This window comes from Sceloporus occidentalis, unplaced genomic scaffold, assembly GCF_023333645.1.
Source record: "Sceloporus occidentalis isolate IW3139 unplaced genomic scaffold, rSceOcc1.0.p SCAF_9, whole genome shotgun sequence".
NCBI lineage: Eukaryota > Metazoa > Chordata > Lepidosauria > Squamata > Phrynosomatidae > Sceloporus > Sceloporus occidentalis.
In genome coordinates this window covers 9,366,874-9,392,958 of record NW_028316989.1, presented here as the reverse complement: position 1 = coordinate 9,392,958, position 26,085 = coordinate 9,366,874, and the positions used below count along the sequence as shown (strand labels likewise).

The 26,085-nt window shown below is 41.4% G+C and overlaps 1 protein-coding gene across 2 annotated transcripts; it reads left to right on the top strand.

Annotated features, from left to right (window-relative positions):
• The first annotated feature begins 1,005 nt into the window (after positions 1-1,005).
• On the top strand, positions 1,006-24,385 carry RETSAT (retinol saturase). Of its 2 annotated transcripts, XR_016282282.1 has the most exons (12): positions 1,006-1,183; positions 6,170-6,352; positions 7,416-7,657; positions 8,152-8,353; positions 9,835-10,032; positions 11,005-11,124; positions 15,297-15,435; positions 16,257-16,366; positions 17,354-17,520; positions 18,569-18,728; positions 19,315-20,627; positions 23,956-24,385. XR_016282282.1 is itself a non-coding variant. In XM_089537448.1 (11 exons), the coding sequence occupies exons 1-11, from the start codon at positions 1,006-1,008 to the stop codon at positions 19,458-19,460; spliced, it is 1,845 nt and encodes a 614-aa protein (XP_089393574.1). In that variant the 3' UTR covers positions 19,461-21,691. The 2 variants fall into 2 exon arrangements, 1 of the variants encoding a protein (XP_089393574.1); XM_089537448.1 differs by lacking the exon at positions 23,956-24,385 and having other exon boundaries at positions 19,315-21,691.
• The last annotated feature ends 1,700 nt before the right edge of the window (positions 24,386-26,085 follow it).

Sequence of the window (26,085 nt, the reverse complement as noted above, 5' to 3'; positions counted from 1 at the left end):
TCCATAGGGTTTTCCTATGCCGTCCTCAGAGGCGGTTTTGCCAGATCCATCCTCAGAAATATAAAGCCTAAATATATAAGATATAAAATATTATATAAAATATAAAGCCTAAATATATAGGCTATATATTTCAGAGGATCCTTTAGGCAGGAAAATTCAAACCAAGGACTGGGGTGCTCTATGTCAATAAAAATAGTTCAAGAGCGGGAGGGAATAAAAAGACATTGGATGCAATACACAGAAGAATTATACAAAGGAAATGACAAAATGAAGGACACATGGAACAAAGTGACATATGAAGATGAGCCCAAAATTGATGATATTCCAGTTAAACAGCTGCAATCCACATTGACAGAGTCAACCCTAGTACTAAGCAAGATATGTCAACAGATATGGACAAAACAATGGCCAACAGATTGGAAGTGATCAATATACATCCCCATGCAGCAACCATAGGACCATAGCACTGATCTCCCATGCAAGCAAAACCATGCTCAAAATTTTGCAACATAGACTCCAACCATAGATGGAGAGAGAAATCTCAGCGGTTCAATCAGGAAAGGAAGATGCACTAGAGACCACATTGCAAACATATGATGGCTAATGGAGCGCACCAGGGAATTCCAAAAGAAAATCAGCATGTGCTTTATAGACTATAGCAAAGCATTTGACTGCATAGATCATAAAAGGCTATGCAATATCCTTAAAGACATGGGAATCCTAATGTAAATTATTATTATTATTATTATTATTATTATTATTATTCTATCATCATCATCCTTGACTGAGGTTGGGCGTGTGCCCTTAGTGGCTTCCCCTGAGGCAGAGCCTGCCCCTGGAGGCTCTTGAAGGGCCAGAGGAGCTCTGCCTGCCTCCCACAGAAGGAGGAGGAGGAGGAGGAGGAGGAGGAGGCGGTGGCTGCCGGTGTGCTGTGCTGCTGGGTGCCTCTGCTCTGCTCAGTGCTGGGCGTCTTTCCTGGCACCGGCAGCAAGAGCAGGAGCAGCCATGTGGGGCTGGCTGTTGCTCCTGGGCTGCCTCCTTCTGCTGGTGCTTTTGCTGGTGCTGAAGGCGCGGGGCTCTTCTGCTGGAGGCGCCTCCAGGAACCCCTTCGAGCAGGATTCCCGCCGGCCCCCGGCGCCCCTCGTCACCGACAAAGACGCCAGGAAGAAGGTCCTCAAGCGAGGTAGGCACTGGGCAGGACTGGGAGGGAAGGGAGGGAGGAAGGAAAGGGTCTGCCTTGCAGGGCTGAGGATGGGGCAGCCTGCCTTAGGACTTGCCCTTGGGGAAACTAGACTTGCCCATAGGGGATCATTGGGAAACATTTGCCCATAGGGAATCTTTGGGGAATATTTGCCCATAGGGGATCATTGGGAAATATTTGCCCATAGGGGATCATTGGGGAATATTTGCCCATAGGGGATCATTGGGGAATACTTGCCCATAGGGGATCATTGGAGAATACTTGCCCATAGGGGATCATTGGGAAATATTTGCCCATAGGGGATCATTGGGAAATATTTGCCCATAGGGGATCATTGGGGAATATTTGCCCATAGGGGATCATTGGAGAATACTTGCCCATAGGGGATCATTGGAGAATACTTGCCCATAGGGGATCATTGGGGAATACTTGCCCATAGGGGATCATTGGGGAATATTTGCCCATAGGGAATCATTGGGGAATACTTGCCCATAGGTGATCATTGGAGAATACTTGCCCATAGGGGATCATTGGGGAATATTTGCCCATAGGGGATCATTGGGGAATATTTGCCCATAGGGAATCATTGGGGAATATTTGCCCATAGGGGATCATTGGAGAATACTTGCCCATAGGGGATCATTGGGGAATATTTGCCCATAGGGAATCATTGGGGAATACTTGCCCATAGGGGATCATTGGAGAATACTTGCCCATAGGGGATCATTGGGGAATATTTGCCCATAGGGGATCGTTGGGGAATATTTGCCCATAGGGAATCATTGGGGAATATTTGTCCATAGGGAATCATTGGGGAATACTTGCCCATAGGGGATCATTGGGGAATACTTGCCCATAGGGAAACATTACAGAATACTTGCCTATAGAGAGATATGGGGGAATACTTGTCCATAGGGAAACATTAGAGAATACTTACCCATAGGAAATAATTGGAGAATAGTTGCCAATAGAGAATCATTGGGGAAATACTTGCCTGTAGGGAATCATTGGAGGATATTTGTCCATAGAGAAACATGGGAGAATACTTGCTTATAGGGAAACATAGGGAAATACTTCCCATAGAGAATTATTGGGGAATACTTGCCTATGGGGAATAATAGAACGGTTGCCCATAGAGAATTATTGGGGGAAATTCTTTCCTGTAGGGAATCATTGGAGGACATTTGCCCATAGAGAAACATCGGGAAATACTTGCTTATAGGGAAACATTAGAAAATATATGCCTATAGAGAAATATTGGGGAATATTTGCCTATAGGAAAACGTAAGGGAATACTTGCCCATAGGGAATAATAGGAAAATAGTTGCCCATAGAGAATCATTGGGGGATGCTTGCCTGTAGGGAATCATTGGGGAACATTTGCCCATAGAAAAACATGGGAGAATGCTTGCATATGGGAAAACGCAGGGGAATACTTGTCCATAGAGAAATATTGGGGAATACTTGCCTATGGGGAATCATTGGGGATTGCTTGCCCATAGGGAATAATAGGAGTATAGTGGCCCATAGAGAACCATTGCAGAATACTTGTCCTTTACAGAGAAGCAGGGTATAAATAAAGCTTTTATTTATTTATTTATTTATTTATTTATTTATTTATTTATTATAGGGAAACATAGGGGAATACCTGCCCATAGAGAAACATTGGGAATGCTTGCCCATTGGGAAACACAGGGGAATGCTTGCCTGTAGAGAAATATATATGTTTCCCTATAGACAAGTGTTATCCCATATTTCCCTATGGATGACTATTCTCCCATGTTTCTCTATGGGCAAGTATTCCCCAATGTATCCTTATGAGCAAGTCTTCTCCGCTGTTTCCCTATGGGCAAGCATGGTTTCTCTATGGGCAAGTTCTATCTTTTGTTTTAGTACATCCGGTTGTGTGTGCCTTCAAGTCATTTCTGATCACCTTCAGGGCAAGTCACACTCTCTCAGCCTCAGAGGGTGGCAAGGCAGGGTGGCCAGATGTCCTCAATTTAAAGGAGGATGGGACACTGTAAAATGGAGGTCGTTGGAGAGAAATGTGGGGTATCCTCACATCAAAGGTAAATATAAATGTATCATATGAATGTAAATTCATGCTTCTTAGTCAGGCTCAGAATGGAAAACAAGAAAAAAGCTTAGTTGGAAATGACTTGAACGTACCTAATAACAACAACAGCAAATAGTGAGACTGGAGTCAGGGGCTGAATATGGCCCCCCTCATACAGAAGGGAGTCCTGAATGCCCTCTCATACATTTGGGTATAATACTGGGGTGAATTCTCATCTTTTCTGTACTTTAAAACACTGATAATGCACTATTCAAATGGCAGGAGATTGATTTAACACAACTTGGATTCTAATTCTTGGTTTGTAATCCATCTGCTTAACTGGCCTTGCACAATTTCCAGCTCAGCCTCTGTCCCTTCTGCACAAAAATGGGAGCGATAGTGACCTAGCTCTCAAGGCTGCGGAAAGAGCCAATGGAGCCCAAATGGCAATATTAGAGCTTTCACCAATGACAGAAGGTCACTCTAGTGTTCTCCATCCGCACAAGGGGATTACAATTACCCCTTTGCCCCTTCCTCTTTACAAGGGAATTTAAGGCAAGGAGGGGGGGGACTGTTTAGGGTGGAGACTGAACTCTACAAATCCCAACACATCTTTCCATGGCCTTTTTGATATCAGGGAGCATAGGAGAAGGGACAAAGGAGTAGAGGACTTTTAGTCCACACTTCCAGGACCTCATGGATGCCCTAGCCATGTGAGTGCTTGCTTGGTTGGCTTCTCTCTTTTGTCCCTTTCCCCATGTGGAGGAGCAAACTACTTTCAATGGGCATCAGGGCAGAAGAAAGGCATGTTGTGTCTTTAGATTGTAAGACTGAGGGCAAGGAACCGTCAAATTACCAATTTTTAAGCCACTCTGAGGCCATTTCTGAAGACCAGGGTATCAATACAATCAATCAATCAAATATTTAGAATTGACTGCCAGAGAACTGAAGTGCCTCACCAAACTACAAAACCCAAGTTTCCAGAGGAGTATCCATGGCAATTTGTGATATGAATGGGTCCCAGGAGGGTTGGGGAAGACTCTTCCCAGGCTAAATCTGGATCTCTGCAAACTGGAAACCCCCTTACATTTAAAACAGCAGGAACTGGGAGGACACGTATCTGCATGTCAAGCCTGGCTTAAATCTTGCAGCGCCTCCCACCAATAGAATAGGAAACTCTTGGCCAGAATCTTGTCAGTCCCAACTAGAGTCAGCCCACTGAATCCATGGGTTGGTTCATCAACTGATTCAGTGGGTCTACTCTAAACAGGATTAAAAATACGATTCTGGCCCTGTCACCTAATAGGAGGATCCTTACAGAGCAACGATTTCTTTGCAAGAGGCCACAGCAGCAAAAAGCAAATTAATGTTGTGGTTTGGACCCTCACCTTCAACTTCTTCTGCAGCCATTTTGGTTCCATCTAACAGTGACTGATTCTTTTAATGCATAAATGTGTCACCTTTTTAACTATATATATATATATATATATATATATATAATACAAAAACAAATAAACAGCAGGAACTGACCACCATTCCTGAGCAGCTGTCTGAAAAGAATGTGGAAGTAGGGGAACCCTTCCTCTGATGATATGGTAGAATTAACAATATCTTAAATTACCTTATATAAAAGACTTGTTATGCCAGAGATACTTTTGCACCTCAGTTCCTTTCAGTTATTCCTCTGAATTAGTTGGAAATACAGCCAGCGGGGAAGGAGTATGAAACACACTGATGTTCATTCACATCAGTGATTCCTATTTAAAATCTGAAATCCAAAACTGTATTAACCGGAGCTGGCAGTTCTCACTGTGTGGCAGGTGATGCCTAAGGGCTTAAGTCTACCAGTCAAGCCAAAACCTGTGACAAATTATGACTCCCTAGTTTGTATCTCTTTCCGTCTCTTCTGCATTGTGCATTGTTAATCCCACACAAACCAACGACTCCAATATACTACGGCTGTACTTCTAACTCCATCAGTGCATCTACACAAGTGGATTGATATCCACAAAAATTAATGGTAAAATAAATCAATTTGTCTAAATGGTGCTGCTCTATTCCTTTATTTACCTCTCCCCCATTTTATTGTGCATTGTTTAAGCCTTGGCTGTTGATAAACAGCTGTTCTAAAACAGAAACGTCTTCTAGAAAGTGTTCATGTTAGTGCTTGTGTAGAACAAATTGGCAGTGAGTTGTACCTTCCAAAAATAGCTGTCCGAAGCTTCAATTTTCCCCAAAAAGGTCCAATAAACTAAAGTATAAAAAGGGGAAAGGAAAAGGAAATCTTGTGGTGCTTTTAATACTAACCTTTTTATTTCAGTATAAGATTTTGTGGAGTACAGCCCAATTCTTCAGAAGCATTGAGTGGATAAACATTTGTACATAGGTTGAAGGTCAGGCTGGGGATGTAAAATGCAGTAGAAGTTTAAGATGTTGAAGATTTAGATGAGTGACAAATACATCTGAATGTAAATAGCCAGATAAAGTTATGTATGATAGAGAAAGGTCTTTCTTTAAGATCAGTGGAATGACAGAGTTATTCTATATAGATCTAAGAAACTGGTGGTGGATGCAAAAGTTGAAGTTAGAAAATATTGTCCAAAGAGTGTGATAAAACATGCAGGAGTGTTTTAGTAGTATCATGTTCCTACACACAATCTAATTTTGGATGTGATGGAGAAGATTAGGATAACCAACAGGAAGAAGAGATTGGAAGAAGAGAGTCAGGGATTACAGCAACAGGATTACGTTGGAAGGTTGGGGGTTAGGCAGACTTGGTGGGAAAGGGCAGGGATAACACCTGCTAGATAATGTGTCTCTTCAAATCTACTATAGGGTCATAGTAAGTTTGGTTATGGTATTTCAGCAGGAGACTGGAGTGGCTCCTCACTCATTTTGTTCCTCTGTTCCAGGCTTTTCCAAGGACAAAGTTCCTGACCATCTGGATGCAATTGTCATTGGAAGTGGATATGGAGGGCTGGCTTTAGCTGTGATGCTCTCCAAAGCTGGGAAGCGGGTTCTGGTCCTGGAGCAGCATGGGAAGGCTGGTGGCTGCTGCCATACCTTCAATGAGAAGGGTTTTGAGTTTGATGTAGGTAAGGCCACTTGAATGGGCTGGAAACAGAACCGCATAGCTGTGATTTTCACAACTGTCTAGAAAAGTTAACACCCCAGAATCCCCCCACTAGCACAGCCACTGCACAGGGACTTGTAAGCACTGCTAAATCTTGCTTATAAATCAGAAGATACTGCCCTACGAATAAAGAATTGTTACAAGCCAAATTTTGCCCAAGAAGATTTTATGAATTGGTTAAATTAGCCAAACCAGATGTAACATCCATGTACTAATGTACTGATAAATGTTTATATTTTTAAACTGACTTTCCTTAAATGAACAGAAGGTGATTTCCAAATATCCTCCACCCCACCCTTACTCTTATAACAACTATATGAGTCAGAGCAGTCTTTGACTTTCTCAAAGTCAACCAGTGAAAGTCATAGCTCATTCAGACTACAATCTAGATCTCTTATGTCTGACACTATAACCACTGTATTATAGTGACTTCCCCATCCTCTCCCACCCAACATATGAGCAGCCATGCGTGACAATGTGTGCATATCAATGCATGCATATTTTCCTGTATGTCTGGATCTGAATGGGTTGGACAAGGACAATTAATGCAGACACAAGCACCTTGTGCTGTTTTTCCTGATATGAAAGCCTTCTAGCTACTCAGATGCCATCAATGTGTCCCCCAGTGGCAAATAGCACATGTGGAAGGAGGGGCAGGGAGGCTGTGGATTTCAGTTGAGAAAACAGTATAGGAAGAAAAGGATAAATCTCCTCCTCCCCAGCTCTGTGGCCTGAACCTGAGCAACCTAGCATATTTATTTTGTAAGCCCTTGCTAGTGATGTGTGAAAACACTGAAATTCTGGACCATGCCAACAACTATCATGTCAGAATGCACAGGGAAGCCACTGAAATCCACAAACACCTAGACAACTTCAACAGAAAAGAAGAAACCTTGAAAGTAAACAAAGTTTGGCTACCAGTCCTGAAAAACACCAAGACCCAGCAAATGCAAATGAAAACCACCCAGGGAAGAACACTTGTGATATTATTCTTCCATCATAACACTTTCTGGGTTGATTTCCAGGGATCCATTATGTGGGGCAGATGCAGGAAGGGTCTATCCTTCGCATGATGATTGACCAGCTCACAGATGGGCAGCTGCAGTGGGCCAAGATGGACTCTCCCTTTGATACACTGATTTTGGGAGACCCTGATGGTGGCAAGCGGTATTACTTACATAGTGGGGAAGAAACGTACATCCAAGAACTAAAAAAACAGTTCCCTGGTGAAGAAGCCGCTATTGATGCATTTGTGAGACTTATAAAGGTGATCCTTTTTAAAGTTGTGTTTCAGCTTACTTGTATTAGGATAGAAGAGTCTTTTAGTCAAATATTTATTGTGTTGTTTGTTTTTAAACTTTTAATCAAAATTTAAACCATCCATCAGATCTAAATTTATATTTTTCAAAATCTATATTTTTTAAAAGTATCTATACATAATATAATTATATATGCCAGCCTGGTGCATTCCAGATTTGTTAAACTGCAACTCCCATTCTTTACAGCCAACATGGTCAGTGGCCTCCTAAATACAAACCATGTGTTTTGCAACAGAGTTATAGCTTCAGTCCAATAGTACTAACCCGCTCTTCAACAGGGAGGGCAACCTATGGCTTCCCAGATTGTACAGGACTTCAGATCCTATCAGTCCCATCCAGCAGGGCCAATGAGTAATAATGCTGAGAGTTGCAGCACAACTACACCTGTGGGTGACAAATTCAGCATTACGGTGTTTCCTCTCTTTCTTTCTCAATCTTTCAGAGAGTTGCCAAAGGATGTGCCCTCATGGCTATACTGAAGATGCTTCCAGTCCCCTTGGTGATGTTTCTACACCGGACTGGCTTGCTGGCATTGATCAGTCCTTTCTTCAGGATGCTGTCCAAAAATGTTTCAAACGTGGTGGCAGAGTTCACTGCAAATGCAGACCTGAGAGCAGTGTTCACGTATATCTTTCCTACCTATGGTACGTGGTGCTAATTCAGAATGGCACGTGAGTGAAGCATGTTTTCAAAGACAAACTGTTTCTCCATTCTTAAGAAAGCTTAAAGAGAACTTTTAGAAATGTGCCTGTAACCATAAGAATGTTCTGTGGCCCAAAGGCCATTCTGGGTGATGGAAAGGAAGATGGGGCCCGTTCTTTCTAAACAACAAAAAGTAGAGGGGTGAGGTGACTGAAAGTGCTTTCTAGCCATAAAAGGTTAACAAAAGACTGAGGCAGAAGAGCCATTAAGCGAGGAGGTGCGGGAAACTGAAAATGACGACTGCAACAGCCACCAAAGGAGGTTTCCAGGGGCACTAAGCCATCCCTGATCATCATGTTGATGGGCCAAGTGATAGGCAATGTGGAAAATAACATCATGGCTACCAGCGTTAGCAGAAGTCCTACATTTTGTCCTTGCTATTGTACCATGCAATAAAATTAATTATATCATTGAACTGCATTTCTCTGTGCCTGTAACTTGAAACTAATGAAGTGCAGTGGAAGTGGAGAAAGTCAACACAAGCATATCATCATGCATGTTACAAAATGAGAAAGGTGGAACAAAGACAGGGCTTCTGCTTTCAAGGCAACCATGTATTAATGAATATGGGAAGCTGTTTTCTATTGCATCAGTCTATTGGTCCATCAGTATTGTCTCTTTTGACCTTCCTTGACTTGGTGCCTTCCAGACGTTTTCAACTGTAACTCCCAGAATTCCTGGGCAGTGGCATCCCTGTTGGTGCCAGGGGTGCCTTGCTAGGATGAACATTCTAAAAGCAGGGGATCACAATTGAAAAGATTTTCTCTTCAGATGCTATTTGTCAGATTTCAAGTGAGGTGTGCATGCCACAGCAGAGCCTCAGGGCAGGCAGAGGAGGAAAGAAAAAACCCTCTGGTCTTGTTGATGATAAAAAGAGAACAATTCTTGTATAATTTCCACCCCACTAGTAAGGCTGTGTATACTAACATGGAGTACACTACTGGGATTAAGAGGTGCATGCTAATACATTTTTGGTGTGATCCTTGGTTACTATGCAGTCCTCTTTTGGTAAGAGCAAAAAGACTCCTCTACTAAACTACAGGGTGTATCTGCACTGCAGAAATAATATAGTTTGACACCATGCTCTGCTCTGGTGCCACAAGCTACAGGCAGATTCAGGGTGCACAGTCCTGACAACGCCATGATACTGCACACTGCTCCAGACAGCTCATGATATCATAGCATGCCTCTAGTGCTGTGTCCAAATCATGCAGCCGTGCCACTGCAGATATTGTGCCCTCCAAAAACCAGATTGGGGTCGTGGCATGAGGTTGCCATGGCCCCACAGTTCCCAGAATTCCATAACATTGAGCAGTGGCAGTTAAAGTGGTGTCAAACCGGATTATTTCTGCAGTGTGGATACAGCCACAGTTGTCATTTCAGCTTCTTGTTTTGAGAACCCATTTCTCTCTCTCTATTCTAGGAGTGATTCCTGCCAAGGCCAGCTTTTCTTTACATGCAATCCTTGTTGAGCACTTCTTTGAAGGTGGATGGTATCCTCAAGGAGGCTCCAGTGAAATTGTCTTTCAGTCCATCCTCATCATTGAACAAGCTGGTGGGACTGTCCTTACCAAGGCTCCTGTACAGAGCATTTTAGTGGATTCTCAAGGAAAAGCTTGTGGTGAGTTAAACTGGGTTAGAAGGCTCTTTTTCCCTGTGAAACCATGAGGTGTAATATTTAAACCAAAAACCCCTCCACTCTTTTTAGACTATTAAATGTGTTTTGGTGAGTTAACTTAACCCAACTTTCCCCAATCTGCTATCCAAATATGCTGGACTGCAATTCCTATCATCCCTAGCCAAATGTTGAGTGGTTCAGTTAAGCATTGCAGGCCTAGATGTTAACAAGAGACATCACCATTATTTCTTCCAGGTGTCTCTTCAGATGTATGCAAAGTTGAAATGGGAATATATCCCTGCTGTTCCCTAGCATCATTTTTGTACATCAAAAGATTCCTATGTGATTTTAGAACATGGGTGCACCTATTTTTCTTGCTTTCAGTCGACTCTTGTGTTTCCTATGATGCATATATGTGCAAAAGATTTTTAATACAGCTTCATCCTTTTTCTTTACATAGAATTTGGGTACATCAGTGGGTTTTTCTTGAAGGAAAGAGAAACATTAGGCTGTACCTTTCTGTGATCTAAAGAAATAAACAATCCTGTCAAAGCACCACATTAACCCACCACATGAAACTCTCTTGAAGGTGTTTAAGAGGCTTATCTGCTAAACCCTCCCTTTAATTACACTGAGCCTCTGTTGCTGATGGAAGGATTGTCTGTAATATTGATCACTGCACACTCAGTTGCTGTACACATACACCACCTTCATCTGCAAAATGAGGGTGATGATATTGACCTAACATAAGGTTGTTGTAAAGAATACAGAGATCGTAGCAATATGAAATGTTGTCCTTGCTGCTACTAGCAAAAAAATAAAATAAAAAAATCTATTTGCCCTCCAGCTTTGAAGTATGAATTTTGTCATCTCAATATTCTGTATAAATCCCAAAGAAATGTTTTAGAGTACCCTAAAAGGATTATTCTACGGACAGACTTCTGATCCATTTAAGTAAGTTTTTCCCTCTTTCAGGTGTGAATGTAAAGAAAGGTCAGGATACTGTTAACATCTATGCGCCTGTGGTGATTTCGGACGCTGGCATCTTTAACACCTACGAGAAGCTGTTACCAAATGAACTAAGAGTTTTGCCAGGTAAAAGAACACAAAACAGTTTGTGCCTTTTTTATGTATAAGTACAGAGGATTTGTAGGCATGATGTTTCCCAGTAGATAAAGATGGAAAAACTTGGAACTTGGGTTGCTCTTCTTCATTCACTCTTAGTAGGCCAGAAAGGACTAAAGTTCCAGGTTGTCTGATCCTTAACTACTGGAAATGAATGTCTCACAGGTAAGATCCTGTTCATATCTCCCCCCATCCCCCAAAAATAAACAATACTAGATTGTATAATCCAGTTGACTTCCTTTTTTCTAAAGAAAGAGATGAAGAACCTCTTTCTGTATGAGGATGAACTCCAACTGAGAGAAGTTTTCAGGGGCCACATTCTGGTGGTGGGCAGTAATGAAGGCAAAAAAATAGGGTTAAGAATATCAATACATTTTATCTCAAAGCTCTTACTGACAGTTCTAAGTGTTAGGAGAGGCATTTCACTCTGTTAGAATGGGAGAACCATACAAAAACTTGGTACTTTTCCACCAAGGAATGTTGCCATAGGAAAATCCAAAGGAACAGACTGGAACCCAAAGGTTCTGCCAGATTTGGCCCAGGAGCTGAGGCACTTCATCCCTGTCTAAAGCAATAAAAATCCTTGTATCAGTCTCCTGAGCTCTAGTCTCCCTTGTGGGGATTGGCAAAACCGGATTAAGGTGATTGGTGATCTGGGGCATTTTTACTGAAACAGCCCTTCCCCAACTTTATACATGTATGTGAATTATTCTAGGAATACAGGCATAGACGTGAAATGACTAAATGAAGAAACCATGTATAAAATACAAGGTACAATAGAGAGGAGGATACATCACCTGTGGTAATCCAGCCTGGTGAATGGGACAGAAATCCACTTGCTTTGTATTTTGATATGCACCAACTTAATTCAGTACTTCATGAATGACTATGTGAACCAGAATGCAGATATCTATTTTTACACTAATACTTGGTGTGGTAGACACAAAGGACAGGGGTACAGGTAAAAATATACTCTCCCAGAAGCATGGTCCCAACCAAATTCTGACACACACACATATACACCCCAGCTGCCCAACATGAGGCAAAAAGGCAGGAGATGGTATCACAAATCCTCCAAGGCATATCTTTATGTCTGGGTCAGCCCAGGACACGATGCTGCTTCAGACAAAGCAGGAAATGCCCTCCCTTCAAATCAAGGTGCATAGCATCCTAGGTCAATCAGGTTATTTTGCCACCTGAGGCCAGAAAATCTCACAAGTGAAGCTCTGCTTTTCTGGCAGTAAATATACAGCCATAATATATTAAGTAAAGAAAATGTAAAGCTTGAGGCAAGGGTCTCATTCTACCTAATTTCAGGCCTGGTCTTCCCAGTGCTTCAATATTGCTCTCTAGATCTTCCTATATACTACCGTTAAACTGGAAGCCATGACACTAGCTCCTAATCCCACTTGATATTTCCCTTACTTACACACCCTGGGCTCACATTAGCCTTCTTAGCTAAAAGATTGTCATAAGAACTTCTGGGACAATCTGCTATGACACAAGTTTCTTTTCTGTGTCACTGCATTATCTATAGAGGCCCTTGTGCCCTATATACTTCTAGCCTGAATTCTTTTCTTCAAAGACTTAAGAGCTTGAGCATACTAAAACGCCTGTGCAGCTAGCTTAAGTCCACCTAAATCTGCAGGAATCCAGATTGCACTGCAGAGCTCACTCTGCCTTAACCAATTGTTTGCCATTTTTGTGCATGAGTCTTCCTTGTTCAAGTATGTGCATTTTTAATCAAATGCTGCATTTTCAAAGCATTTTCAAAGAATGGGTTTCCATGAAAATACAACTATAACTTTTGTCTGGTTAAGTGTTTAAAATAAAACTGTATCACCAACTTCATGGAATTTTCTACAGGTTTTGACGAAACAGTACAAAGGGACAATTTTGTCTTTTTCTGTTTCTACAATTTTGCTTCCATGCAAGTGCACTGTTCTCCACCTTTTTCAGGGGGATTGGATGCATCCATTTTGTGGTGTATACTGTAATTTGTCATGTAGTTTGGATTACTGTAACACACCCCTGCATTCATCTGCCTTTGAAAAGTGCTCAGAAACTTCAGCTGGCTAAAAGAGCTGCCGCCAGATTGTTAACTGAGGCTGGCTACAGGGAGCATGCAACTCTCTTTTACAATAGCTCCTCTAGCTGCAGGTTTGTTTCCAGGCACAGTTCAAAGTATTGGTGATGACCTGCAAAGCCCTTTATAGCTCAGATCCAGGTTATCTGAAGGTCTGTATATTTTGTGAGTTATTTTGGTTCCCACTCTTTGGAGAAAGTAAGCATACAAATGAAATTAATTAAATAAATATCTCCCTACATACCATCAGTATCTGAAATTTTCTGGATAATGGAATCATTAGGGTTGGTGTCACCTGGTGTGGGCACCCAGGAAGAGCTGATGGTGAGGCGGTAGCAGTCTGCCCCATCCTCCATCCCGCTGACTTGTATGTCTGCTCCCCTGACCACCCAGTTGCCCACTGCCTGGCCATACCCAGAAAGTGCTACTGGGCAACAACAGCTTACCCTTCCCTCCTTCCCCTCTTCTCCTCTCTCACTGCCTCACTCCCCCAGCTGACACCTAGACCCAAAAGGAGCTGCCAGGGGATAGTTGAGCAAGTGTGTCAGTGGGAGGGGATGGAAGGGGCAGCGGAGAAACCAGAAGGGGCACATACTGGTCCATCCTTCTCTGGTGTCTTGGCTCCCTCAACAGAAAGAGACAGACAGTAGAGAAGCTGCCAAAGGTGTGTGCTCATCCCTTCTCTGGTTCCTTGGCTACCTTTTAAATCCTGTTTTTGCATAGGATCTCCCCCATGTGATAAACTCCTACGACAGTGGAAGTACAGAAAGTTCTTCCACATTTAGGTTACCATAGAATCATAGAGTTGGAAAAGACCACAAGGGCCATCCAGTCTAACCCCCTGCCATACAGGAACTCTGAATCAAAGCATCCTGACAGATGGCCATCCAGTCTCTGTTTAAAGACCTCCAGGGAAGGAGACTCCACTACACTCCGAGGGAATGTGTTCCACTGTTGAACAGCCCTTACTGTCAGGAAGTTCCTCCTAATGTTTAGGTGGAATCTTTTTTGCATCCATTGTTCCGGGTCCTAATTCTTTGGAGCAGCAGAAAACAAGCTTGATCCCCCCTCAATATGACATCAAGTATTTAACCAGGGCTATCATATCACCTCTTAACCTTGTCTTCTCCAGATTAAACATCCCCAGCTCCCTAAGGCGTTCCTCATAGGGCATGGTTTCAAAACCCTTCACCATTTTAGTCGCCATGCTTTGGACACGCTCCATCTTCTCTATGTCTTTCACCCTGCCCAGAACAGAAAACCAGGTCCAGAATGTATCTAGCATCAGATATTACTTGGGACAGGCTCATGGTTGTCATGGCAGATATGAAGTCCGGAAACCATTATTTCTGGTTCTAATGTAATTACAAATTTGGGGACAAAACAATAAACCACAGTTTAATAATAGGAATCTTCTAGTTTCTTCCTCACAGTCTTACATGAATAAGAGGTCTTGCGTTTATTTCCAATGGCAGCAATTCTTTATGCTAAGGTGAGGTGAAAAGTTGAGTCAAGGGAGTAGGAGTGTGGATGAACTTGTCTGAGTTCATAACCTTAGACCTGTAAACTTTTTATTGTTTCAATAGAGATTATAGGAAAATCTGACCTCACCTGGCACTCTGATTCTGTGATTAACTTTTACAGGAGATTATGGGTCCACTTAGGCAAAACCATTTATCCTTGGCTAGTATCCTTTTTCAGTTGGCTACTTCTGTAAATGTCACCCTCCTTGGATTTTGACTAAATCGGAGATGAAGTATAGGTCAACTAATTTTAGTGAAGCTCTCCTTTAGACAACTGAGAAGATATTATCACTTTTAAAACCCTGTAAATAATGTGTAATCATTTTGCTATCCTCATAAAGGATGATGGGAGATGCAGTCCAACAACTTCTAGAGGGCCACAATTTACCTATCTGACTTAGAACTTTGTTTTGCCCCAGTTTCCAAGACTAATGGTCAAGATGACACTCGTTGGATTCATAGTTTTACTTCTAAAACCAACGTATCTCCTTTCTTTCTTTCTTTCTTACATTCCATTGTTCCTGCATTGTCAGAAATACAGAACCAGCTTTCCATGATGCATCATGGCACATCAGGATTCTGTGTCTTCATAGGCCTCAATGGTTCCAAAGAAGAATTGGGACTGGAAGCAAAAAATTACTACATCTTTCAACACAACGACCTCAGTGAAGCGTAAGCATTTCTACAGGACTCCAGAATGCTTTTAATTTTGAGATCTGACTTTCAGGAACCATACACAAAATCATGGAATAATTTTCAAGTGTCTCCAACCTCCTCCTTCATGAAATGGATCTACATAAGGACTCCGCTAGATCAGCTAAAAGAGCTGAGGCAGTTTTCAGTGCTGTATTTACTGCTTCTCTTTATGGGTTACAAACTTTTTTCTTGTCCCAGTATAGTTCCCAGTAATTCTTGTCAATTATTACAACTTTTTCACTATATCGAACCAGCAGATATTGAGGGCCCACTGTACATTAAAGTATTATGTAATAAGGTGGGTCATTCCTTTTACTGTGTAACTTAAGTTTTAGTTACACACGGTGGGTGTGACTGCAACTCTAGTTCTATTAATGTGGACAGACTCTTAGGTATTGCTGTAATAATTGCATGAAGGAATTGATTACAAGTAACTTGTCTGTAATTACTTCTAAGCTTTGGCTATGTGTATCAAATTGACAATGATGTAGACAGAAACCTGCTACTTGCAAAAAAACCAAAACAAAACCCTGTTATGTATAACTATAGAGCAAGGAGAGGATACAAGGAATATTGTTACTCCATCAAAAAAGAAGAAAAATCATCTGCCTTAAGCTATCGTTCATTATACCATATAATAAGAAAATGACCCCTTAATTTTTTTCCAGATGATGATGATGATGATGATGATCATCATCATCATCATCATCATCATTATCATATCCTCCTTTCCCTTAAAGACTGCAACTCAAAGCAGCTTACACATTAAAAAGTGTAAACCCCTTATTTCTTTCCAGGTTCATTTCTTACCTCAACTGTTCACGGGAAACTGCTCCAAAGAATATCCCTTTGCTGTACATTGGATCTTCCTCAGCTAAGGACCCACTATGGGAGAAGAGATACCCAGGTATGGGTGCTCTGTTGAACCTGAAATACAACGTTATTTGTAGAAGAAGTAATAAAGGAGGGGGAAATGGGGGGAGCCATTTTGGGGGCAGTGTAGCCTATAGATTCTTGGGTGCAAATGTATGGTTCGGCCTGAAGGAAGGTGGGCCTGGGTTTTCCAAATCATGTCAGTCCTGGAGCCTAACTTGCATGAGTCCAGCATTGACTTGGAGTATATGGGCCTGGACAGCACACAGGCCACTACTGTACCCTTGTCTTATGCAACATGATCTGAGTAGCAAATGCTCAGAGCACTGCTGGTACAAGAGGTAAAGTAACAAATGTGGTTGATGCTGCCATTAGGTGATGTGAGGCAAATGTTATACAGCAGCTATGGCAGATCCTCAGCCATTCTCCTGATTCTTCTGGCTATTTTCCTCTCATGGACAGAGCTATATGCGCTACACAGGTGTTACATCTTAAACTAGCCCACTTGACCTAAAGTGTTGGGGAGAGCCCTATCCTATTGGCTATGGAGCCCTGGTGGCGCAGTGGTTAAATGCCTGTACTGCAGCCATTCACTCAAAACCACAAGGTTGCGAGTTCAAAAGGGCCCAAGCTCGACTCAGGCTTGCATCCTTCCGAGGTCGCTAAAATGAGGACCCAGACTGTTGGGGGGCAAATTAGCTTACTTGCTAATTAGCTTACTTGCTGTTCACCGCTATGATCTTTGGAATAGCGGTATATAAATAAAACAAATTATTAATTATTATTATTATGTTGAACTGAGGTTCAACTTCCATCTCAGCTGGCTTCTCTTCAGGGAATGGGGATGGGGGCATCTTTGACTCAAGCATCAAAATGTCTTGGGGCAGCCCTGATTTTTAAAAGGTTCTGGCCTTGGATTATACTACCCATGCGGTGCCTTGTAAACCTTCCCTGTATAATGGTTTGTAAAATGTTTGTATTGGGACAATAACATAGTTGCTTTGTGTCCTGGTTATTTTAGGCAAGTCCACTCTCATTATTCTGATAGTTGCCAAATATGAATGGTTTGAGGAATGGAAAGAAGAAAAGGTCACAAAGAGAGGACTGGAGTATGAGAGTGTCAAAAACAGTTTTGTGGACAGTATAATGGAAATGGTTTTGAAGGTTTACCCTCGTATAAAAGATAAGGTAAGAGCATCCCTAGTACCGTGTAAACATGTGCAGCCAGGCAGAAACTGTTCAGCTCTTCTCTAGGTAACTTCAGGATGGGAACAATTTACGGTGGCAGAGATCTTGCATCACTACAGCATAGTGTAAATAACTGTTTTGTATGCATTATACAATCACCATATTGCCTATCAGTGTAGTACAACTTAGGTGGATTATAGGTAAAATCATTTGGCTGACACCCCATTGTGAAATTACAATGGACATTGCAATGCGTATTTATATGTCTTCCACATTAGGCTTTTGCATGCTCCATTGTGAGGCTTCCATCCTGATCAGCTGGATAAGTCCAATGGACAATGTCCAATAAAACCACTCTGCATGCGTGACACAACTTACGCCTGCAGATATCACTAACAGGATGGAGACCATTAAGTCCTTGGTTTGGCATACCTCAGGAATAATGCATACTTATCTCTTTCAAATCCTTTCCTCCTGAGGTCATCTGAGGAGACATTGGAGTATGTGTGTGCTCTGCCCTCACTGGTTTGCTTTGGGGTTCCCCGCTCTACTCTAAAGCACATGTGGTCCACCAAAGCTGCTTCTGTGGTCCTCAGCACATTCAGACTCCTCAGACTATCCTTTTTTGGTCAAAGAATGGGAGAATTTCCTCTCGTAAGATTTGGCTCTTTTGGCAGTCCATAGGAACAGGCCCCAGGAGCATAAAATAAGCCGTAGAACTGGTACTGTTCTCTCAGCCCACCAACCCCATGCCAAGAGGTATTTTGTACTTTTGCAAACCTTGATACTTGCGCCTTGTATATGGGTGGTCCTATTGGTACATATAAATCTACAGTCAGACAATGAGTTCCTTTGCATTGCAACTCCCATCACTTTTGCCAGTAACTAAAGCTGATGGGAATTGTTCCCCAACAACATCTGGAAAAGGACAGAATCCTCATCCCAGACAGGGATGAAAATGTAGCACCTCAGGCAATTTATGGTTTCTTCAGACACCAATGGTATCCAGTATTTTCTGATCACTTTACCTCTGTCTTCCTCTGAACAGATTGAGCATGTCTCTGCAGGGACACCTCTCACCAACTGCCACTACATAGCATCTCCACAAGGAGAAATGTACGGTGCAGAACACAGCATTTCCCGTCTCCAGGTAGACGTCACAACGACAATTAGACCGCAGACACCTGTCCCAAACCTCTATCTGACAGGTAAATGTCTCTTGCTCTTTATGTGTGGCTTTTTGCACATAAAACAGCATTTTGCAGGTAACCGTATTTTAATAATAATAATAATAATAATAATAATAACAACAACAACAACAACAATATATGTAATATATTGTAAAATATTAACAGTATAATAAAATAATTTAAAATAATATTTCTAATAATAATTTTCTCCATAGACAATATAGTTGCACAGCATTTTCTGCACAAAAAATCTGTTTTCAGCACAAAAAAAGTCACATATAATTTTTGTGCAAAATAAAATGTGAAATGCAAAAAGTCTTCAAAAACTGCAGTTTTGAAGACTTTGCAACAAGAAGAACATTGCTAAAATTACTCATTGCATCTTGTGAGAACTTATTTAGCAAGGAATTACATTCCTATTGATATGTTCTTTACAATCTTACTTTGATATTATAACATTTCTGATTATATTCGTGCTGAATTGCTGACTAACTATTCATTTACTCATTCATTCATATCCCTGCCCTATCTATTCCAACCCCCTGCCCTGCAGCAATGCACAACTAAAGCACTCCTGAAAGCACTTTGTTTTCTCATTTTCCAGGTCAAGATGTTTTTCTAGGTGGCTTTCCAGGTGCACTTCATGGAGCCCTTGTCTGTGCTTCTGCTGTCCTCCAGCGCAATCTCTATGTTGACCTAGTCTGGCTATGGAGAAAAATGAAAGCCACGAACAACAAGAAGAACAAATGATCCTTCAGCTTCCATCTTGTGAAAATACCTTGATCTTCTCCCCTAATCCCTGTAGAGAACATTTCTAAAGCTGCCTGCTTTCTGGGTTCTGCATTCAGCAGGGAATGCTAACTGGTTCTGAACCTAGCTCTTTATCTTGGTTTGCTTCTATGGCCAATTCAGTTCACCAACACTGTTGTGCGAGATGAGTGGTGCAACTGTCACATGTAGACATGCTGAACAGTTGTGATATAAAGGTGGACTCCACTTTTAAAGTACACATGGATTTTCCTTCAGCATCACTGGGCTACCATAAGTGGTGTGACAGTGGCAGCTATAGCTACTTCGGTGCTATAATTTGATGCAGGTGCCACTAACTACTATTATTCCCTCACCTTTCCACTTAGTTGAAGTGGTTTCCACCTAGCAATCTGTGACTGTTGTCCCAGTGTTCAGTTCTGTATTTCGGTGCTAGGAAATATACTTGCAAATGCAATGTAGAAAGCCTCAGGTACAATCGCTGGCATCTCCAATTACAGAATCTCAGGTATTAACCAATGGGGAGACTTCTTGTGAAGTCCCTGAAATTATATTTATTTATGTATTTATTTATTGAAAGTATTTATAAATCACTTTTCTACCCACCAGGACCCTAAAGCATTGGACATTAGTGTGCATTAAGCATTTTAAAAAAATAACAGCTTTTTAAACAGCTGGCTTGCCAGACAGAAAAGGTACAGTTTCAGCTGTTCATTGGAAGTATAACAAGGATGAAGTCAGCTTGACTTCCCTGAAGGAGTTCCACAATGCAGGGGTTGCTACAGAGAAAGCCCTGTTTTGTGTACTCGCCAACCTGGTATCTCAGGGTCGTGTGGCATGTAAAAGGGCTTCTGCTGAAGATCTCAGACTCCAGGCAAGCTCATATAGGAGAAAGTGGTGATTCAGATATCTTGGCTCCAAGCCATTTAGGGCACTGTAGAGTGTATTACAGTAGTCTCATTGAGTGGTAATTATAGCAAGGATCACTGTAGCCAAATCCATCTTGGCATGCACTTTGAACTCTCTTCTTAATTTAGATGCTTTTTTTGGTGTTCACAGAACAAGAGCTATCCTGGAGCAGACCAAAGCATATTTCAGATTTATTTATATTTTTCTTTTACACAGTGACTGACTGTGGCAAGATCACAGGTAGGACATGAGTGCAATAGCACCCTCCCATTCATATTCACCCAACATATATAATCATTCTGTCTCTGTCACTGGAGAAAGTATATAGCCATCTTAACTAGTATAATGGATACCCTTATATTCTGTAGGCCAGATGGTTCAGTATATACAACAGCTTTTTATACAGATCAGAGTTCACTTTGTTGTTGTTTTGTACCTTCAACTCATTTCCAACTTATGGTGACCCTAAGGCAAACCTATCATGTGGTTTTCTTGGCAAGATTTGTTAAGAGGGGGTTTGCCTTTGCCTTCCTATATTCATGCAATATCATTGTGATGTTCTACTCTTACTACAAGAGCAGTATAGACTAGCTTGCCACACTTTTCCTCTTATAGAAAATCTTAGCACAAAAGTACATATAGAAAATACATAAGCAGTTCTGTATTCTCAGCTGCCCTTTTCCATCTACCATGTTTAATGGAAGCTGCAGCAGGAGTCTCTATGTTTCAACTGGTGCTCATTTTTCTACCTGCATTTGAAGATCAATGCACATGACAGGATGAAAAGAAAAGATAGTAGACTTTACAGAAGAATGGCCCCCATGATGCTCTTCATTATATCAGGAACTTGATGTCTTGTAGAAATGTGCAAAATGAATCTACAGAAATGAACTGTATGTTAAAATTTAGGAAAAGATGGACCAGAATATTTAAATTTTTATTCCTTCAAAAATACTGCACAAAGAAACAAGGGCTTAACTTAAAAATCATGATTTAGATCCAAAGGTGCTATCCTACTTGCAGAAAATGCCTTTTCTTCAAAGACAGATAATTTGAGAACTCTCCCTCACTTTCTCTGGTCCAAAAGGAGAAAAGGGGGTGCACTGTTTCCTACAGAAGCCTCCCTCAGCAACAGTTCACCTTGGTTGCAGCCCCACCATACACATTCTTTAACATTTTTAAAACTTTATTTTTCAAAACAAAAAAGGATCTCCAGTGTTCCTGGTACAGTGCACCTGCGCCATATGCAGCTTTCAGGTTATGCTGAAAGCTGCGCAACGAAAGATGCAATGGTGCGCAAACCCATGGTGCTCCTGCTGCAACATTGGTTTTAATAGGGCTGGAGCATACATGATATTTCGCTTATGAAGGGGGGTCTTGAATGGATCCCCCGTGTAAGAGAAAGGCACGCTGTATTTTTGACAGTGTGACCTTCAAGTTGTCCCAAGTTTTAAGATCCTGAGGGGAAGGATTCCTCTCAGTCCCACCAATATTACAGACATGTTTGGTGAGAATGTGAGAAGGAGCCTTCTCAGTGGTTTCATCCAGGTTAGAGAATTCCCTCCCATGGGAAGATGAGTTGGTTTCGTCTCTGCTCTTTCCCAAGGAGTCAAAGACCTTTTTATTTAGGTAGAGCCTTGGCGTATAATTTCTGTGCCAGAAGGGACATTTAATGAGATTGTGCTTCTATCATTCTGCAAGTGCTTGGATTACTCTTAAGATGATGATGATGATCATCATCATCATCACCATCATCATCTGTCTTTCTCCCAATTAAGATCTCCAGGCAGCTTGTTGTGTACCTTCAAGTCATTTCTGGCTTATGGAGACTCTGTAGGGTTTCTAGCATGGGTTTTCATGGCAAGTTTCTTCAGTGGAGGGTTGCCATTGCCACTCTCTGAGGCCGAGAGACTTGCCTAAGGTCACCTAGTGGGTTTACATGGCTGAGGCAAGACTCAAACCATGGCCTCCAGAGTCATAGTCCAATGCTCAAATCACTACACCACATGACAGCTTACAAATGTTGAAAACAAATACAACTAAAAATGTACAACATGCAAAAGTTAAAAGTATTACCAAACTGTCAATAAAATCAAAACCAGCTAAAACATTACCATTCATAATGTTACGGAAGGCCCTTTCCCCCTTCGCAGCCAGCTCTCACAGGCCTAGTGATGCACAGAAAGGCTTAACCTGCCTGCAGAAGGTTTTTTTGAACTACCATCCACTGTGAATAGTCATGTAGGTTATGTCTCTACTTAGCTCAATTTCTTGTGGAATTAAGGTAAATCTATAGACACCGGATTGAGTTAAGTGTGTCTATGTTTGCAAATGGACAGCTTAAGTAAATTGGTTTAAAATAACATCTTCAGTTAGTCTAAGCACAATAGATATCTACACAAAAATGAGTAAATGAACTTGTTGCACCTACAAGAGTTTGCACTTCGTTCTCCTATTTTAAAAAAAAAATTCTGCTCCTGTAAATGTAATATCTTTTTTCTTTGGTGCATTCATGGGTTGGTTTCAGTATAGCTTAATTCAAAAGGTATACATATACAAGAATCCCCCTACCATGGGCTTGCATCATAACTGGAGAACCTTAACGTGTGGCACTCAGCATTTCCATTGAGCTGTTATTAGAATCCAAGGAATGGCATCCTAAATATTTGTGGTGAAGTTACACATGTTCATGTTCCAAAAACATATCACAGACATGCTACATGAGAGAGTGATCTTAGATGAGCTGAACAGGCCTTTATTTTGATGGGAGACCACCTACAAATTCAGTCTATACTGCTTTCCATTTCATTGAGAAAAGATGGGATATACATTCAATAATAAATCTAAAGACTGAAAGTAGATGGTAGGTTTGGAAACAACTCTTGAAGGGATGCCCATAAGACTGCTTTCTCTCATCTTGGTGGGGAATCTTCAATTGTTGGCCAACTCCAGTTCACATCAGAGATGGGATGGAGTTGGAAAAGGAAAGCAAGCCAACACAGTATTATCTCTTAAGCATTTCCTAACTTGTCTTGTGTTTGTATTTTATATGCATGTATTTCCCCCTCAACAGTTCAAGAGCTTCTGTCATGTACCACAAAATGTGTGTGTGCATTTCTTCCATTCAACCTACCTGGTACTCAAGGCATTTTACAAATCCTTAAAAAATAAGTAGCTTCCAGAAGCCTGAGAGCCAGCATGGTGCAGTGGTTTGAATGCTGGACTGTGATTCTGGAAACCAGAGTTTGAATCTCCTCTTACCAATGGAAACCCACTGGGTGGACTTCGACAAGTCACACTCTCTCTGCCTCAGAGAAAGAGCAAACATCCTCCGGACATATCTTGCCAAGAAAACCTTGTGATAGGGTCACCTTAGGGTTATCATAAGTCGGAAATGACTTGAAGGAATACAAAAACAAACTTCAAAAGTATAACTTGCTGCAAAATAATAACAATAACTTCCTGATATTCTAGGCCTGGATGCATGGACACATTCTTACTCCTGTCCTTATAGTAAAGTTATACCCTGCTGTATGATTTAAAAATTATTTCCTGTGCTTCCTCCCAGAAGGACCATATTCTCCCATATGAGCCTGCCTCTGTTTTGGAATTGCCTATGGAAGGCCTTCTCGGTCTCACAAACCTCACATTTGAGAACACATCCAAGGGCCTTTTTGTGGGCTGCTCCCAGGGTCTGGAACTCTTGAGAGACTGGCATCCTCCTTGCTATCTTTCCGCAGGCAGGTTAAGGCTATCGTTATTATCATTACTGTTGTTGTTACTGTTATTAATATAGCAGGCATTTGACGACTTACTGCTCTAAGGGGCTGGGCCTTGTACAGTCTTATGTTTTGTATATTTGCCCTTTTAAATAGTAATGATTTTTATCTTGGCTTTAAATTTATGGATAGTATTTGGTATATTTCTAGCTACTTCTCTTTTATCTATTGAAAGACAAATTCCAAACTGGGGGTAAGGGGGGAATAAATAAATAGCAACAGCAGCATCTCAGGGCAGTGTGTATGGTTGTTTTTTTTCTCCACTCCTCCAAATGATCCTGTGAACTTGGTTAGCCTGAGAGTGTGATGTTCTTTCATCTAAGGAGTTTTATGGCTCATAGTGTGCTTTCAGCTGGGTTTTATCAGTCCTTGTGTGATACTGGAATGGTTGGCATCTCACAACTCTGTCACATTGACTCATTTTTCTTCCGTTTGGTATTTGTGACTCCAGAAATTATAATCCAAGAATTAGAAATCTTCTGTTGAAGGCTTCTAGCAAACAATTTTGTAACTGTGACGTCAAAGTGTGAAGTCACCAGGAGACGCCAACTGCAATGATCCTATTTGCAATGGTAACTCATTACTGGCACCATGAGTACTTTCTTTTTACACTTCATACACAATAAATAGATGCTATACCTGACACCATTGTTGAGATTTGAGTTTGGGGAACATGAAGATCCAGATGGAAGAGTTACGCATTGTGCACAGATATTTACAGCGAACATGTGAGAAAGACAGACCTACATATGAAATAATGCACATCTGGAGCAAAACATGCAGATTTTAATGTACACAGTGGTGTTGTGCCAACTCCTTGCACTGCCATTGTTTTAGTGAATTAATTATCAGTGGGAAAAGAGAAAAATAAGCAATAATTAAGACTGCAAACTAGAGCAAATGAAATCCCATGTTATTGGTTATCTTTTTTCCCTAGTCTGCATTCATTATGTGTGTGTATACACATACTCACAAACCTACCTCATCCTTAGTGGGAAACCTAAAAGAACAGCACTGAATATGGAAGAGGTTCCTCAGTGACTGTACTCAGATGTTGCTTGGCAGTACATGCCCCAGTTTTCATGTGAAATGTTGGAGGAGTGTGCAATTACATTTTCTGCAGAGCATCTCTGAGAGCAGATGCTCCCAAGCTAAATCTACAAGAACCAGGTAGTAGTGGAAGATTTCCACCAGAGCACCTGGAGAAATAGTATGATTTAGTAGCTTCCTGTGAATTGGAGCAGAAAGCCTGATCAATGGGTTGAGTGAAGTAATTGTCTCAGGCGGCCGCAGATACAGGAGGAGGCAACATCATGTGCTCTGTCACTAGTGTGAAAGGAACAAAGTTAAAGTATTAGACACTGTTAAAATTTGTTCAGCCTCTGTACATGGAAGAAGGAAGATATACTTTCTCGTCTTGCTCTGAGGTAGTGAAATACGTTGGGATGGCCCAGCCTGAACACTAGTCGGAAGTTTTGCTTCTCCTGCTTGCTTTATAAGCTGGTAATAGCCTGAGCTATGAACTCTGCACCGCAACCTATGAGGACTTTGTCCAGTGAGAACAACTGACTAGCCACGTGAGAAGCATGCGCTGGAAGTTCCTGTCATATAATAACCATCATTGCCCCAAGGTGGTGGTTTTATTTGCTTCCTTTTTTCATATTTATTTGCTTCCTTTCACTTTCTTTTCTCCTCCACAAAGACTGTAGTAGTAAATAGGTGCAGAGAAACCCAAAGTTCCCAATTGTTCAGCTTGGTTCATGAATGTAAAATCAACAGCAGTTGTTTTTAATAGTATGCATGAAAGACAGACAGCCACTAACACACCCACCAAGTATCTTCAGTCTATAATCATTCCCATCTCTCCTAAGACAAAGAAATTGGGCTTCAATGCTCAAAAACAGAAGTGTAGAATGAGA

Excerpts from the sequence above, each read along its gene's own strand:
- RETSAT (XM_089537448.1), top strand. The coding sequence starts at position 1,006 with ATGTGGGGCTGGCTGTTGCTCCTGGGCTGCCTCCTTCTGCTGGTGCTT. Across the intron at positions 7,658-8,151 it reads CATTTGTGAGACTTATAAAG|AGAGTTGCCAAAGGATGTGC; the intron begins GTGATCCTTTTT and ends TCAATCTTTCAG. Across the intron at positions 15,436-16,256 it reads CACAACGACCTCAGTGAAGC|GTTCATTTCTTACCTCAACT; the intron begins GTAAGCATTTCT and ends ATTTCTTTCCAG.